Source organism: Xiphias gladius, chromosome 1, assembly GCF_016859285.1.
Source record: "Xiphias gladius isolate SHS-SW01 ecotype Sanya breed wild chromosome 1, ASM1685928v1, whole genome shotgun sequence".
NCBI lineage: Eukaryota > Metazoa > Chordata > Actinopteri > Istiophoriformes > Xiphiidae > Xiphias > Xiphias gladius.
This window is the reverse complement of record NC_053400.1, coordinates 27032635-27049520: the sequence shown is the minus strand read 5'-3', so window position 1 is coordinate 27049520 and position 16886 is coordinate 27032635. Positions and strand designations below refer to the sequence as shown.

Sequence of the window (16886 nt, the reverse complement as noted above, 5' to 3'; positions counted from 1 at the left end):
AACACAAAATGAAACTCCATGTTTAAGTCAATCCTGATCTCTTTCACTCAAGAGTTCAGTTTTTTTTTTCCCGAGCAGCCGTCGCCGCCAAATAAAAAAAAAAAAAAAAAAAAAAAAAAAAATCTCCTCCGAGCCCGGACGCTTCCAACCGAAGTGCTAGAATCAGTGGTGTATTTATACAGCAGGTTGGTCATCCTTGGGTTACAGGTGGGAGGTGAACACGCGAGAGCTCTCGAGTCGGACCTGTGTGCGGTTGTTTTTTTTTTTTTTTTTGGCTGTGCCGGGGTCAGGCGAGGGGGGGGGGTCGCGCCGGGCACTAGGGAGGCAGCAGCGGGGGTTTGAAGGTGCAGGCTCCGGAACACTGACGAGGCGTGAGCATCTTGCAGGAGAAATGGTGAAGGGCGTCGTGAGCTTCTGGGGGGCAACAGGTCCATCAGTGAGGACATGCGGGCAAACATACTGCAGATTACACTCTCAGCAAATTAGTGCTGAATGAATCAGCTGTGAGTTGGTTGTTTTTTTTTTCACCTAAATGTGGTCAAAGGATCGGTTCACATTTTTTTAAAAGTCTGTCTTGAAACAAAACTCACATGTCCGGTTGGCAGTATTTCCTTGCTGAGCCGTGATAGAGGGTCAGTTGATACAGTGACAGTGGATTTGACTGGATTCAATATTGCTGAAACCTCAAATGAGCTTTGCCTGAAGTATTTTTTTTTTTTTTTTTTTTTGCACAGAACAAGGACTGTGGATTTTCGCATCACTTACTGGGAATTTTCTTGGGGGGGGGGGGTCTCTTATACAGCTAGTATGAGCAGGAGGAACAATTGAAGAGACCAACGGTGCTTTCAGTGTACATTTGCTCACGTGGGTATTGCTTTTAGACTGAGTTGAAAAAAAATGGGAACCCATCCTTTAACGGTGTCTAAATATTCATCCCACTGATCACAAGAGGTGTTTAATAAAAAAAAAAAAAAAGTAGCACTTGCATATTTATGTTTGTGGGCAAAAAAAAAAAAAAAAAAAGTCATGTATTCATGTTCCGTTTTGGACCAGATCAAATTACCTTTCAGCTTCTGCTGTATTGCATAACGAGCCTTTCTCTCTTGGTCCAACTCGCTGCACAAAGTGTCTAGTAAAAAAATAAGATTGATAAAAATAAAAAATAAAAAATAAATTGTAAAAGAAAAGGAATAAAAGGAAAAGAAAAGAAAATGTGAGCTGCCATGTAGCATCTGAAGCGAAGGAGTGTAATGAATGCCGTTTGCCTCTATGGTATTTAGAGTGACCCCTCTGTGTACTTGAACCCTGTATTTAAACTACCGTAACATTAAACCAATCCTTTAACGGGCGGCATTAGTTGCTGTCTACCGCATGTAACTGATACAGCACTACATAATGGTCTGTCTATTCAATTTTCCAGATCATGATTTAGGAGAAAAGAACCTTTGCATACAAAACAATGTGGTTTCAGTTTCCCCTTTTGATATCTAATAATTTACTCAACTGCAGGGAGGAAAAAAAAACAAAAAAACACATGGAGCTTACAGGAAGAAGGCTGGACACAAATCGTCAATATTTCAATATGCAAGTGTCACTTTTCCTTTCTTTTTTAGTTTAGACGCACGTCGGTTCAGATTGATTGATGCAGCCTGTTATTTCAATGTTGTTGTTTTTTTTGTGGCTCGAATGTTTTCCCCCATAAACTTAAACAGCACTGATCTACATCTGCTTTACAGTCAGAATCTGCGAGGGCACAGAGTTGAGAGAGAGAGAGAGAGAGAGAGAGAGACCAACCTCGAACAATCTGCAGCTGCTGGACCATTTCCTCTCTGTAGGACAGCTCACGCTTCATTTGATCCTGAAAATTATCTGAAGAGTACCGAAGGCCACATCAGACGGAAACTCTCTGACATTGTGGAGATCAATTTAAAAGACACATGCCTGGATTCAGAGGACACGACGACTCAGGCCTCTCCAAACATCTAGGCTGCGAGCAGAGGACGCAGGACGCATCTGTCTGTGACTTTCACCCACAAAATACAGCGAGACTCGCTTTGCTCCTACCTTTCAAATGCTGAAATTCTCTCTCCAACTTTTTCCTCAGCTCCACTTGCTCCGCGAGCTGCTTCTGCAATTCCTCTGCAAAGCAAAAAGACCAAATGTGTCAATTCCACACACATTGTTCTCATCTGCTGCAAGGGAATATCATTATTCACCCTAAAGAAAAACAAAAACACTGACACACACCCCATCTGCCACCTACAGTGCTTCCGAATAACCAGCAGGGATGAGAATTAAAACACTAATAATGCAAAAAACAAAAACAAAACAAACAGAAAAACCCCAATATCAACAAAGATATCCATAAAAGATCGTAAAAAAAAACCCAAACACGTTTTCTTCTCCATCCCCAGCTACCTGGCATCAATTTGATTCCACTTACTAAGATCTATTTGGGATTTCTGCACGTTAAGATTCATGTCGGTCCAGTAAACTGAGACTTCAGGTGCGTCTGCTTCCCTGATAACAACCCATTCCGCCGCTCTCCCTCCGCTCGCTGCCACAGTAATTGCCACGCGTTGCCCGGAGGTTGAGACGATAATAATGGAGTCCCATGGTTTTTCCAAGCGTTGTAAAATAATTAGCTGCCGTGCCTCGGGGTTATGGCTCTGTTCCTTAAAATATTAATAGCCTCTAAACGATTTCCTCTCACAATAATAAGTCAAAACTCCCACATCTCGTGATTAAGTGGTTAACAACTATGGAAACACCTTAGGCCTACAAAATGTAAATTCACATTTAGATTGTGGCGCGTCATCTCTGCATTTAAAATGAGACGGAAAATAAGGTTTAACATTCGTACAATACACACACAGACACACACACACACGTTTCTTTTTTTAATAATCAAACAACTCTGGACAAAGGGTCGAGTTAAATTTGGGTTAATTAATCTAGAAATTCAATCTAATTGGCAAACAAGTAGCTATATTTAATTCAATGGAATTTCTTACACTTAGAAATAACAAACAAATGCCCGCCTTAATTAAATGTGGTAACCAGGCCCTGTCAGCACGTCTGGCTTCTGTATTAATATGTATTCGTCGGCTGGCGATGCTTCTACCCGGATTACAATCAAAACGGGGATGATCTGCTGTGATAATTAATATCACCCGCGACACGTTCCCCTCTCTCTCATTCCCTTTTTTTTTTTGATCCCGAACGCCGCCTCTTACCTTTCGCCATGTTCTCCAGATCTCTCTCGCGCACGCTGATGTTGATGCGCAAAGCTCCATCGGCTGCACACACACACAAAAAAGAATTGTTAAGCCAACGATTGATCCTGTATGACTAGGATACTGTAAACAAATAAATAAAAACAATAGAGGAGAGCAGGCAGAGGGGGGTAGAAAGGGAAGATTTGGATTTGACGATGACACATAAAGTGGAATAATTAAAAACCTTGTCTGTCCTTCTGCTCCTGGTGGGATGCTGCGGTGCGTTGGTTCTGTATTTCGATTACGTGATGAGCACCTTGACAAAAACAAGCGCAAATATTTTCAGCTAAATGAGAACCAACCCCCCCCACCCCATTTGCATTCATAACCATACCATAAATTAGTTAAACAATCACCGTTGGGTCTGCGGGGGCTGCTCGAGTGCTTGGGCCCGAACAACGCGGGCTCGTTTTCCTTTTCATGCGCGTACACCTGCAAAATGAAGCAGACAACAGCGTTTAATAGCGCACACCAATTACGCGTCATTTACCGCGCAGCTCTTCCCATAATTGAAACCCCGGTTCTTGAAAAAAAAAAAAACGGGAACCCTGCGAATTGGTTGTGAAGACGCCGAACCGGCCCCCGGGATGAAAGGTGGCCGGCTCTCCGTCGGAGACGCTGAGCGTGGCGGCTAAAATGTCTCAGAGCTGAGCTGAAACACAGAGGAGCGTTTCAGCAGGGATACGTGATCAAATAAATCAGGATAAACGAGGGGTGTTGAGCTTTGATTTCTCCTGATTGAGAAATCGACGATACCCTGGCACAAATGAAGGTGGACCCCGTTTATCATGGGTAAACGGCCTCGTTGCCTTGCTCGACGGCACTTCGGCAGGACGGTGGCATGACAGTGTCTCCGAACACAAGGCCGCTCTATTAACCCTAACTCTCATTAAGATTTATGAAATAAGGCCTGTGAAATATCTACATCTGGATTTTTTAAAAAATAAAAAATCCAGGCCACTTGATCTTGATTACATTTTTATCGGCCTCCGCTCTTCTATAAACTCTTATCATATTCTCCACCACTGCGACGATTCAACTTCCCCCCGGGGATCATTAAAGTTTCATTTAATCTAATCTTACTTCATGAAGAGGAGAACCATTACGCATCTGTCTGTCCTCATCTGATGACCCAGTGTGCGCGGAGTCCTCCGGAGATGATGCTGATGCTGATGCTGATGCTGATGCTGCTGCTGCTGCTGCTGCTCCGGGGCTGGAGGCATCAGGCTGCTCCTGGCTCTCCTCGGCACCCGAGGAGACCCGGTCGGGCACAGGGGAGTCACGGTGGTCCCCTCCCGGCGAGATGTGGATCGGCTCCTCCTCCTCTTGTCCCCGGTTGGACTCCACATCCACGTCCGGGTCGTCGTCGTCCACCACGCTGTCCCTGTCCGGTGATATCGATCTGTAACTGGAGCCCTCGCTGATAAAATCCGGGGACAGGTAGCCAGGGCGCACGCCGTAGCTGTCCCGGCTGCCGTAGAGCTTGGCGATGGTCTCTGCGTCTTTGACCACGGGTCTGAAGGCCGAAATGTAGCTGATTTTCCTCTGGCAAGTCTCGTCCCCGGATTTGTCCTCGTCGTTCTTGGCGGAGGAGGACTGGGAGCTTGGACAGCGCTCTCCGCCGTCCTGCTGATGGTGAGGGTGGTGAGTGTTGTCTTTGGGTGTGTTCGCGCCCCGGTCGCTTTGGTCCGATAAGTCGAGCTCGCCCTGCCGGACGCCGGGCAGCTCGGGGGGAGGTTTGGGCGGAGAACCCGGGTAGGGCGGCATGGGGAGGCCGCCAGGTGTAGGCCAAAACATGGGGAAAGCCGGGTAGAGGGTGTCCTTCGCGCCAGGCCAAAACACGCCAGAAACATTGGTTTTGCTCGCATCTGGCACACCGTCGCTCTTTTTCTGACACAGGCCGTAGCTGGGGAAGCCATAGGGGTGGTGGGGGAACAGAGGCGGGGGGATTTTCTGGAGCATGCCAAAGCTCTTGCTGGGCACTGGAATGACTGGGTAACTCCGCGCGCCGCTCGCCAAGCTCAGGTTATTGCTCCCCTGATCCTCGTCGCACCGTAAAGTTTTATGAGGGATCTCCGGGGAAGTGGTTTGAGCCAGGCTGGACGAGGCCTGGGATTTCATCGACGAGGACATCCCCGACCCGCTCATGGGCAGAGTCCTTTTTCTACTCCCCCCATTGAACATGGCCTTTACATCCTCCCACGCGTGGTTAATGTCGTCCGACGTTTTTTTTTCCGTCAGTTTCAGGTGGCGTCTCCACGAGTTGAAGTTGGCCGCGTCCGGCTGAAGATACTTGGACTCCGGGGTGCGATGGGAGTGGAAAATGAACTTATTTGGGGAGAAATACATGCTGCAGAAACTGCACTTGATGCACTTTGCCCTGGAGCTGTTGTATCTGGCGGGGATGAAGCTGCCCCTGCAGCCCCAGGCGCATTCGTGAGACACGTCGAACGCGAAGTTCTCGGGTAGCTTCGGGGGGCTATGCGCCCCGAGGAAGGACTTGCAGAGCCTCTCGGCCTCCCGTTTGGTGATCATTCCGCAGCGCCTGGAGGAGATGGGCATGGCGCCGGCGCGCCGCAGGAGCTCCAGCTGCACGGGGGTGCACTGCACACAGGTGATGCCCAGGGCGACCCGCCGGTTGTGTATCTCGTTGTAGCTGTAGTTTTTCAGCAGGGTGTTCGAAATCTGCGCCAGACAGAGCCTCTCCTTGCCGTCTATGACCAGAGATACGATGGGTACCCCGTACAGGGAGGTCTCGCTGACTTGGTTCGGTTTGAGGGAGCTGGGGCTGGAGAAACTCTGTGCGTCCTGCTTTAAACTCGGGGAAGAGCTGGCGTCTCGTCCCGCGTCTCGTAGCTGTCCGGGCATCGACTCCATCCCTGGAAGCCTGTCAGTCGGAGAGAAAAACTGGAGTGAACCGGGGGCCCCGTTAGACGGCAACGCAAAAGAGCGCAGTGTTTTCACCGCAGTATCTGGAAATGATCCCGTTTGTGTGAATAAAAAATGCTACTAAAAACAAAACACCGCAAATATGATAAAGAAATGGAAAAATATCGTAATTCCAATATGTAAGTCAATTAGCCAGGACACGAGGACAGTATCATGTTTCTTAAAAGTCGGGTAAATGGAGATAATAACCAAACAATTATGATGATGATGATGATGATACTGAAAATTGATGATAATCATCATCATCATTTTTCAGTAGTACTATGCATAGTAGAAGTATGCCTGTCACTGTTGATGTTCAGGGGGAATAATAATAATAATAATAATAATAATAATGATAATAAAGTGTTTCAATTATTTTGAAATAGATGACCAACTATAACCAACATGAGGCTTTCGCAGGAGGTTCCAGTGAAATCAATCAGTCGTGCTGTGAATCACTTCTGCGAGCCTATGGCTTCATTCCTCCGTGTACTCGGCCTCCCCCTCTCAGGTTATCCGGGTTGCCTTGCGCGGAGGTGGATCTGCTGCCCCTCTTATCTTCCAATCGGCTCGGCACTTAGGGGCCAACTGCTTAAGAGCCACATAAGATCCTTAGGCGCGGATAAGGACAGAAGGGAAATGCAGCCTGAGCTGCGCCAATGCGCTTAGCCGAGAGGAAAAGAACAACTATAAGCTGCTTTCCTGGTAATTACACGGATCCGAGCGTGCGTCTTCGCATTGGTAATAAAAGAGTAGCCCTATATATAATTAAAGCTTCTGAGCAGATTAGCCTCAGCCAGTTGCTCGAAATTGGGTTGAGGCAGGCCTATCTCACGTTCACCTGCGCATACTTACTTTTTGCCTCCGGACACTGGCACCGAGGAGGCCGCTGAAATAAGCTGGGTGTAAACTAAGCCTGCGGCCGCTTGAGCGACCCCCCCCCCCCCCTCCTAAATAACTGACGTGAGTACGAACTGCCTTGGAGCGGTGGGTAACCGGTGTCTGGACGTTGTTACGATCGCGTTCTGCATGCGAAATAAAAGGCAAGGCAAAACAAATTGGCCGCGGCGAAATTAGAGTGACTTCGGGCTGAATTATTGATTAAAACAAACCAAAAAATAAAAAATAAAAAAATAATAATATATATATACATACCTTTCTCTCCTAAAAAGACGACACACTCCAGTGGGATTGAGGATGGAAAAAAAAAAAATAATAAACAATATGAATATATACAGATGTAAATTCAGGCCCGGTGAGTCCAGAGAGGGACGACGGAAGAGGCAAGCCGGTCTGACAGTGGAAACTCTGAGCTGGGGTCCTTCTCTCAGTTTATTTCAGCGCAGGCAGCAGCGGACAGGACCTCCATCCTGTTGGAGCCCGGGGAGGTGAATGGCGCGTAGACAGGAAGCACATGGCACCTCTCTCCCTCCCTCTCTCTCTCTCTCCCTCTTTCCCTCTCTCTCTCTCTCTCTCCCCAACACACAAACGCACACGGAAGCGCAGAGCTGCTACACACCCGTTTTCACGCATAATTGTGCGGCTTTTGACGCACAGACATGATCAGAAACAAAACAAAAAAAACTTCACGCCCAATTAGGCCCCGGGCTGACCCCAAGCGGAGAAACGTTGTGACCTGTTTGTTATCACGTATAATTAAGAGAAGAGCGACATAATATAATCTGCGGAAAAGATACCAAAAGGGAGTGACATTTTAAAAGTGACTGTTGTAACACCCCCTGGACCCCGTCAAGGATGGACCCTCTGTGGAGCCCCCGGACCCCACATTGGGAACCACGACTGGCCTGTCGGGCATAGTGTGTATTAAGGATTTTTTTTTTTTTTCCCCCCACCGCAGCGGGAGCAAACTGACAAACAGAGGCAGCGCGAGTGGCACTTTGGAGGGCGGCAAGACTGACAAAAGGCCCGGGCTCATTTATCAAGTTACACGGCCATCTGTTAGGCTTCCGCAGCGGCCACGCAAATCAATCTGAGGCCTCAGCGATAATAGAGAAGTAAGGAAAGAAGGAAAGAAGGACAAAAAAAAAGGCCAGAAAGGGAAAGAAGAGACGGCTTGGAATTAGAGGCTTTTGTTCATGCGTCAAATTATTTGGCGGCGTCTTAAGATGTTTTCTGCCTCAGACGCTCTGCGATGGAAATGGAGTGAATCTGGGATGAGCTGCTGCTGCTGCTGCTGCTGCTGCTGCTGCTGCTGCTGATGATGATGATGATGATGAGGAGGATGATGAGGATGCCGCCGCCTCAGGCCAGACCGTCACACACTCATTCACACGCACGCGGCGCACCACGCGCACGGGAATAGAGAAAGCCCAATAATTTGTAAATGCAAAAGGAAAAAAAAAAGAAAGTAAGAAAGAGGTCTAAACGGTGACAGCCAAGCTCTTTGGCTGCCCTGAAGACCTTCGTTTATTATTAATAACCGGATCGGTGGCTTAACCAAGCTGTAATGTCCCGCCTGTCCCGTACAGATAGAAGTGTCGATACCTGCAGTGTCGATACCTGGACGGACAGAGACGGAGACTCTGTTGGGAAACGGGGACGGACGGGACTCTGTGACGGGAGGAGCGGAGGGCATAATTAAGAGCCCACTGCCAGGAAGTCCTCTTCTCCTCCTCCTCCTCCTCCTCTTCATGGCCGGATTAACGTCCCGTAGGGCGCCAGAGCAAACATTTGTCGTCGGGGGACCCACTGTACGTAACAGCTTCGTCCTATCATACAATGAAACCGACAGCCACGAACCAACCAGCACCCTAAACCTGAAATGACAAGTTGATCGATCGATTAGTCGACTGATAGAAAACAATTCTGATCAAATTTGCCAAAATTCCCCTGGTACCAGCTTCTCAAATGTGAATATTTACTACTTTTCTATGATGGTAAACTCGACATCTTTGTATTTTTGACTGTTATTCAGACAAAAAAAAGGCGATTTGATTATATTCACTTGGGCTTCGGGGATGCATTACCTTCCAACATTTTATACACTTAATCACTTATTAAAGAAAATCATTGTCAGATGTGTGTATTAATTAAAGTTCTTCTGCGGTGGAATAATACTACCTCGCGCAGAGCTTTCCTGTGCGTTAATTACTTGACACAAAAATCAAAGCAATTTAATAGAACGCTTTGCGACAAACAAAACCCAAGTCAAACAACTGAGATTTCGACAGAGAGTCGGTCTACAGGGCGAGGCTGCAAGCTGGAGGACCCGCTACAGCTGAGGTTGAACTTTAGCGGTGCAAATTAATTAAATTATGTCGAGACCCCTGAGGATGTGGAGTGAACCGGGGGCTTTCGGGGCACGTGGGCAGTTGGCGGTTTAGCCCGGTCGGTAATCCAACTTTTCTTCTCCTCCACGCTTGGACTGAGTGTCGTCCAGAGCTAAGGCCGATGAATCCACCGGGCCAATATGAGCTTACTGCGGATATACACTGATCAGTCCCAACGTTAAAACCGAGTAGCGAGTTTCAAAACCGGTTACCGGTTTTAACGTTTTGGTTGGATGGTACGTCGGTTGTCAGTGTTTATGTCGACCGATAGACAACTACAAACTCAAGAAATTAAATAGATCCAGGTAGCACTATTTCATTCTTCATTGGTAAAACTTTCAGTGCATATCTTGGTCACAATTCCTTAAAAAAAACAAATTTAAGAGATCCTTGTCGACAATGTTTGTTAATGTTAAAAAAAAGAGAGACTGTCCTCCCGTAAATAACCAGCCCCAGTAGGTTGTTTGTGCAAGAATCTTATTACGACCCAGTGCCACGTTATATTTCTAAGCGACATCTGTTCCCGTCATAATTACTACGCCCTCTAGTGGCCGTAGTAATTATGACGGAAGCGAGGGAAGACAGGTGACATTGGTATAGAGCGAGGAAGTCCCTAGAGGGGAGGTCGGGATGGATGGGTCTACAAAACATGAACTTTAAGACAGGGGGCCGCTGTTCATTTCAAACCAACGATCGATGTTGTGTCTTTTAACCATCAGGACAAACGTCCTCTAAACTTAACAAAGTACTTATTTCAACCAAAACTGCGATCTTTCCTTAAACCTTACCAAACCTTTGCCACAGTATTGTCACATCATAAATGGTTTAGTTATGCATTTTTCAAAGCTGATGTTGTGACATGCAGTAGCTCCTGCCTTCAGAGGGGCGCTAATTCAGGACATGCTCCTATGGGTCATATCAGAGGGTAGAGACAAATAGGTTGGAGGACTTGTTGAAAAAAGACTATCATCTGAAATCTCATTGTCGGATTTAAAAAAATAAATAAATAAAAACCTCTCACTATCAATATCAGTATCGACTTTAAAAATCCAGTACTGGTCCTTCAGCTACTTAACACCACAACCGAAGAACATCTGTCTTGGTGAAGCACATTTTCATGTTTACTTCCTGTCCTGGGAGCAGTTTACTTTGTAGATTGTGAGAGGAAAAAAAAACGAAAAAAAAAAACTAGCATGGCACTCAGTAGAGCGCATACCTCAGCCAAGGCCAAATATTTACAAAAATGTTTGAAAAAATGCCTTATCTTGCAGAAAGTGATAAAAAAAAAAAAAAAATTCTTGGATCTGCACCAAACGTTAATGGGTGCTTCCCTGGACCATGCCCCCTCCCTCCAGCAAGTTTGGTGCAAATCGGTTGAGAAGTTTTTGCATAATCCTGCCGACAAACGAACAAACAAGCAGACACGGGTGAAAACATAACCTCCTTGACCGAGGTAACGAAAACAAACAAACACACAAAAATGCAGACAAACAAACCCCCCCAGCATCACCGCCAGCGATGCCGAATACCTGCTGACGGTCTATGACAACAGTGCCCAAAGTGTTCTGGCTGTCACAGCCTCAACCAAACCCGAACGACCGAAACCGACGATGAGCCGACCTTAACAAGTATCGTCTGTGCGGTCAAAACCTGATATGTCCTATTCCTCTGCAGCCGTGTGCCCAGAAGCCTTTAAAAACACCTCAATGAGCCACGTGTTGCACTGGGTGACATCTGCCTTCATGATGGTGAACATGGGCACTGTGGTTTATCTAGCTGGCCCTGCTTCCCCCCAAATACCCACAGCGCAGAAAAGGTGGATTAATCCGCTGCCGAAAATAGTCCCCGACAAATGTAGCGTTTACTTCGGTTTGCGTGACATTTGCTAAAAACTTCAGTGCCCAGCTGTTTTTGGGAATGTCTAAGCCTTTTTTTATTTCAAAACAAGACATTAAATTATAGCCATATTTTTGACCCCTCTTTAAAGATGCACGCCTTTAAAAAAAAATGTGCTTGGAGCAGAGTGCCACACACAAACTGGGGAAGTCTGAAAGTACTGAGAGCTGGACTATGGCGGTTTCTGGCTTCTCACGGGACTTGAATTAACACCAGTGTTAAACTTTACAGAAGCAATAATTGGGTGGTTGCAGTAAGTGCTTTTGTTGTGGGCGGGAGGCTTTAGAGCAGCCAGTGAGGTTTTTAAAAAATAAATAAATAAAATGAACAAAAAATCTCAGACCGGCCCCTGTCTTCAAACTGAGCTGGTCTGCATGACATGCAAGTTTTACATAATATCTAGGAAAAAGACACGAGTTGTGCTCCCGAGAAATCCATCTGTCAGAGGAGACAGCCAGGAGAAACCAAACCAACGGCTTCAGACGGTTTGATCATACATAAAGTGACACCGCGGCAGACAAACTGACCGGGACACACTTCATACACTCGAGCGTGCGTGTGTGTGTGTGTGTGTGTGTGAGGTGCGCGTGAAGGGTGTGCGAGGAGTGTGTTAGGAAGCGCCGTCAACCCGTGTGCAGCCCGCGCTCGCCGGCTTCACCTCCCTGCAATATTGATGCCGAACCTGATCCTAAGCGCATCCTCTCCTCTTTCACCATGGAGAGCCCCCCCCCCCGCAGCCCCTGCCCATAATTACAATTTCATACTGTAATTATTCCTCTCTTTTTAATTATTTAGAGCCGCCGACCTGAATGCAGCCATTGTCGCCGCTTATTCCGGGGGAAACGTGAGCTGATGTGCGGCCGGATCAGCGGCGAGCAGAGAGTTTTTAATTAGACATTTCAGCGGTAATTTTAGGCGAGCTCCGTGTTATTACCGTTGGATACAAATTACCGGGGCCTCATTGATATGCGCTCAATTGTTTGAACAAACCTTTAGCCTGCAATATTAATGCGCTTCAGGTTTTAGTCACTGGGAGCCCCGGCTCACCAGGTGAACCCGGACCTGATGGATTTTTTCTTTTAACAAGACGGTGGACGCCACGGTCGATTTTTGTTGGGTTTTTTTTTTTTTGGAAATAACGTCTAAAAAGCGTTTGATTTCCATTTTCTACTCGCAGCTTTGCTCATCCTTTGTCGCAGAAGGCTGGAGACAGTGGGGACATCGACAGAATTAACAGCTACGGAAGTCAATAAACAAATATGACTGACGCCTTTTACAAAACACCCCACGCGAAGTTCTCGTGTGCTGCCCCTCATGAAACTTTGGACTATTTTTAACTCGGGACATGTTACAGGCTACCTGTGCTCCGCCAGTCTCCTTCTCCCCTCCTCTCTGCTCTTTTACATTCCCTCTTGTTTGTCTTTTATTTCCTTGTCTTTATTTGATTTACCCCCCCCCCCCCCCCACACACACACACACACTCACACACACAAACACTCGTTGTTTTTTTTCAAGCTTCAAAATCTGATTTGAAAGCATGAAAATCCCCCCAAAAGCGCAGATTAAACGATCGTTCCCTCGTCCCTTCTGTAAATATTGGACTGAACGACTTTTACTTGTAAAGGACCCCCCACACACACACACACCCCACCACCCCCGTGTTGCTCAACATCAGCTCCTTTCCCCCACATAATGGAGTTGATTTTAATTTCTTCTCGTTTTCAAGTGTTGCTCTGAAGAACTTCTCTGTGTCGTGTTGAACGCTTTGTTTGAAAGGCGTTGCCTTGCTTCACCTATTCCACAAATGGCTTTGCTGTATTATAATTGCAGAAGTCAACAAACATGAGAGCGATGTTGTTCATATGAGGACACGGTGCTTTAAGGGAGAATTTGTGTCTGTTTTGTCTTTACACTTGATTTCTATTTTATATTTCTATCTCGATTTCTCCAGCAACTGGAGATCAAGCCCAAACCGATTATTTAATCACTGTCAGATCACTTATTGTATTATTGTCCGAGGCAAACATGTAGCCTATAAACTATGGCACAAAAAAAAAAAAATGTGTCTGTGAGCTGCAGGAAACAACAAACTTTATCCGAGGTACGAAGGCAAAAATAACACCTCCGAGAGTCAAACGTCCAACGGGAGTGTGTGTGGTGACCCGAGTCCAAAGCCCGTGTTCGGACTAAAGCTGTTGTATTATCCTGGTTGTTGTTTTTTTTCTGCAGTGCGTGTTTCCATCCAACTGTTAAAGGTTTGTCTCCCAAACTCTTGCATTTTTCCCTATGATGTAAAAAGATGAATCAAGCCCGCCTCAATCAGGGGCAGGTTTAATGACAGCAGCAATTGAGGCCAAATGTTTTATAATTAACAGTAGCATCAGCACCCTATAAAACCATGACCCCTATGAATCCTGTTTTAGAGACCAATCAATCCTCCTCTTGGACTAAAGGGCCTATTGATCCCACGCTGCTCGGCTCACTTAAACGCTTTCTCCGTATCCTTTTTTTTTTTTTTTGGGTTTCCACTGAAAAGAGCATTTCGATTGCACTTTTTTTTTTTTTTTTTTTTTATTGGAGGAGAGATTCCGCCGAGAGGAAAGCGATGGCTCGAAAATGAAACGGTGACATTTTAATTACAGGACATTGATAAAAGGATCTGGCTGATGCCTGTGTACGTGGCGGCCACTCATTGTCCCGCCTGACGCGCTAATCAAGTCGGACTGCTCTGGGAAAAAGAAAAAGAAAAAAAAAAAAAAAAGGTCATCGGCCCATACAAAGGAGAGACGCAGCTCGGTGGGAATTCGGGAATATGAATGTCCCGGACTGCCAGAAAATGAAGACGCATCTCCAAACAATGCGCGGTCAATATCCCGGAGAGAGGCCGCGCCAGATGAGATCATGGAGCATCAGAATTTTCATCCCGGACCTATTATCGCTATAGGTCACGTCGGGCGCAGCCATAGATCATCCGATGCCACGATTTACATGCCGCGGAAAACATCTGCGGCGGGCAGAGCTGTCGCTGCACCGCTGGACTGAGGGGACTATCACCTGCGGGGGCGCAAGGTCAGTTCAGCCGCCGCGTCGGATCGGCAGGTGTGTTAACAGTGTCGGCTTGATAATGTCGTGAGGCAAGGTTACGCCCCACCCAAACCCTCCACCTGCAGAAAAAAAAGTTCTATTTAAAAAAAAGAAAAAGGGTTTTATTAAATTCATTTTCTCAAGCCTACAACGTGAAATGTATTGTAACTGAGCCTCTTGAACACTGTCGGTTATAGGCTACACATTTAGTAGGAATCTCTCACCTTGATTCAGCTTTTTGATCCAGAATTCTTTACAGCAACAAGAAAACAAAAAAGGAACAAAACCAAAAACCCAAACAAACAAATCTAATTTATTCATTTTCCATGGCCTAAAAAAAGACAGAGTGTAAAAAAAAATGTTGGTGATCAACTTTTGCTCCAAACCACGTGTAAAGTTTAAATGTGAAACGTGAACTCCATCTCAGGCATGGCCATCCATGGGCTCCTATTACAGGCTGGGTTAAAATAACACTCACAAGCCCATGTATACAAGGGGAAGCTTATTCCTCCTGTTCCCGCTGCCTGTGAAGAAATCCCTTCTTAATGCCTCTCCAGTGTAAGAGATGAGGGTCAAAATCTACAGGCCACATTCTGCGTAAAAAATGCATTTCAAAGTGTAGCTGAACATAACACGAGTCTTCAGCGGTTTGAATCGGTCAGATCAAGTGAGTATCTTCCAAAGTCACGGCCTGTCTAGTACCAACTTACCTCTTCGTGCCGGTGTTTCCTTGCCGAGCCGCAACGGAGGGACAGGAGTCAGAGGAGACGCCAGGGGATCACCAGAGTCTCCGAAGATAAGGAAGGTCTGCATCAGATTTCATGCCAAACCGACCCGCGGCGGTCGACATACTTCACCCTGAACCTGCTGCTGGCGCTGGAGAAAAAGTGTTGGAATCCCCCCAAAATCACTAGGATTCGTCTGCAAGGGATCACGAAGGTGGTGACAAGATTTCATGGCAATCCGTTCAACAGTTGTTGAGATATTTCAGTTTGAATCAAACTGCTGGGCATGCGAGCTTAATCCAGGCGGTGGGACACTCGCTGTTTTGTGATTGGCTTTACACTGCTGTGCGTCGATGGGGGTGTGATGTCCACTCCTTACTTACAACTATTGGGAGGGTTCGTGTCCAGACATTCGTCGTCCCCAGCGGGTGAGTCCAGGTGACTTCGGTCTTCCCCAGACTTTTCCTCCGGCACCATGATGACGACATTTGAGGCTCTGGGCCAAATATCTCAACACGCCGTGGATGGACGGCCATGAAATTTACGACAGGCATCCACGTCCTGCTCAAGATGAATACGCAATTCCCTGACTTTTCGGCAATCAGGCCAAAATTTCTGTCTGTTTGATACTTTGGTTTATGACCGAATAGCTGAAAAACTAATTACATATCCCGTCAACCTCAGCTGACCTTTGTGCTACGTGCCTCTTAGCAAATGTTGACATGCTAAGACGGTAAATATGATCCCCTGTAGACACCAGAATGTTAACACAGTCGCTGCGAGCACGTTAACATGCTGACATTAGCATTTTGTTGCGTTCCCAGAGGTCTTGTGTTCCCATTTGGATCAATGTTACTCCTCCTTGGTAAAGCCACTTCCAGCGAGGTTTTTGTTGATAATGGTGTGATCGTACCCCTTAGCCTCATACCGTGCTTTGCAGTGCTATCCAAACTTCTGAGGAGCCTTTCACTGGCGGCACGCCGCCGCCTGTAGACCGATACTTTAGGACAACTCCCTTACTAGTCCGCCAGCAGGTTTCCAAGTTTTGTTTTTGTTGTTGTGTGTGTGTGTTTTTTTTTTTTTCTAATGATACAACAGTAAATATAAGAAAAGCAAAATTATTTCCTGCCTGCCTGGAGTCTCGGTGAAGGGTTGACAGATGCTGTACTGTACACCACAGAGTCAACTCTGCAATTTATCCACCTCTAATCAACTTTTCTCAAACATTAAACACTTTTTTTCAGACATCGGTGGCACAAAGTTCATGCAGTATAGAGGAGGTTCTCTTTGCCACTGGAGATTCTTGTCACGGAAATTAAAAAAGAAAAAAAAAAGAAAAAAAAGAGGAGAAAGACAGAAACACAAGGACAAGTGGTATTCTGACTCACATTGAGTATGTGTTCTGTTACATTGCAGTGTAAAAGGGGTCACATAGCAAGTAAAATATCTGTTACAGAAGGAAAATCCGCGTAGGCAACCTCAATCCACAAGATCATTTTTGCTTTAGCTGGCTGTCATTTAAAGATCAAATAAAGAGGGGAATGAATTTTCGCATAATCATACAATATCAAAGTACAGACGGGTTTGAAATCCCACTGGTTGTCCTCCTGCTCTCTGAGAAAGCGTTAAAAAGCTGATAATACAATACAACACAGCATTAGACGGACTAAATGTTGCTTAGG

General features: G+C 46.2%; 1 protein-coding gene across 1 annotated transcript; it reads right to left on the bottom strand.

The window, feature by feature from the left end:
- Positions 1-316: 316 nt before the first annotated feature.
- Positions 317-6155, bottom strand: skor1a (SKI family transcriptional corepressor 1a). The gene is made up of 8 exons (XM_040135119.1): positions 4362-6155; positions 3635-3710; positions 3463-3534; positions 3237-3299; positions 2065-2139; positions 1795-1869; positions 1064-1129; positions 317-414 (listed from the first exon to the last, which is right to left on the bottom strand). The coding sequence occupies exons 1-8, from the start codon at positions 6153-6155 to the stop codon at positions 317-319; spliced, it is 2319 nt and encodes a 772-aa protein (XP_039991053.1).
- Between the last annotated feature and the right edge of the window lie 10731 nt (positions 6156-16886).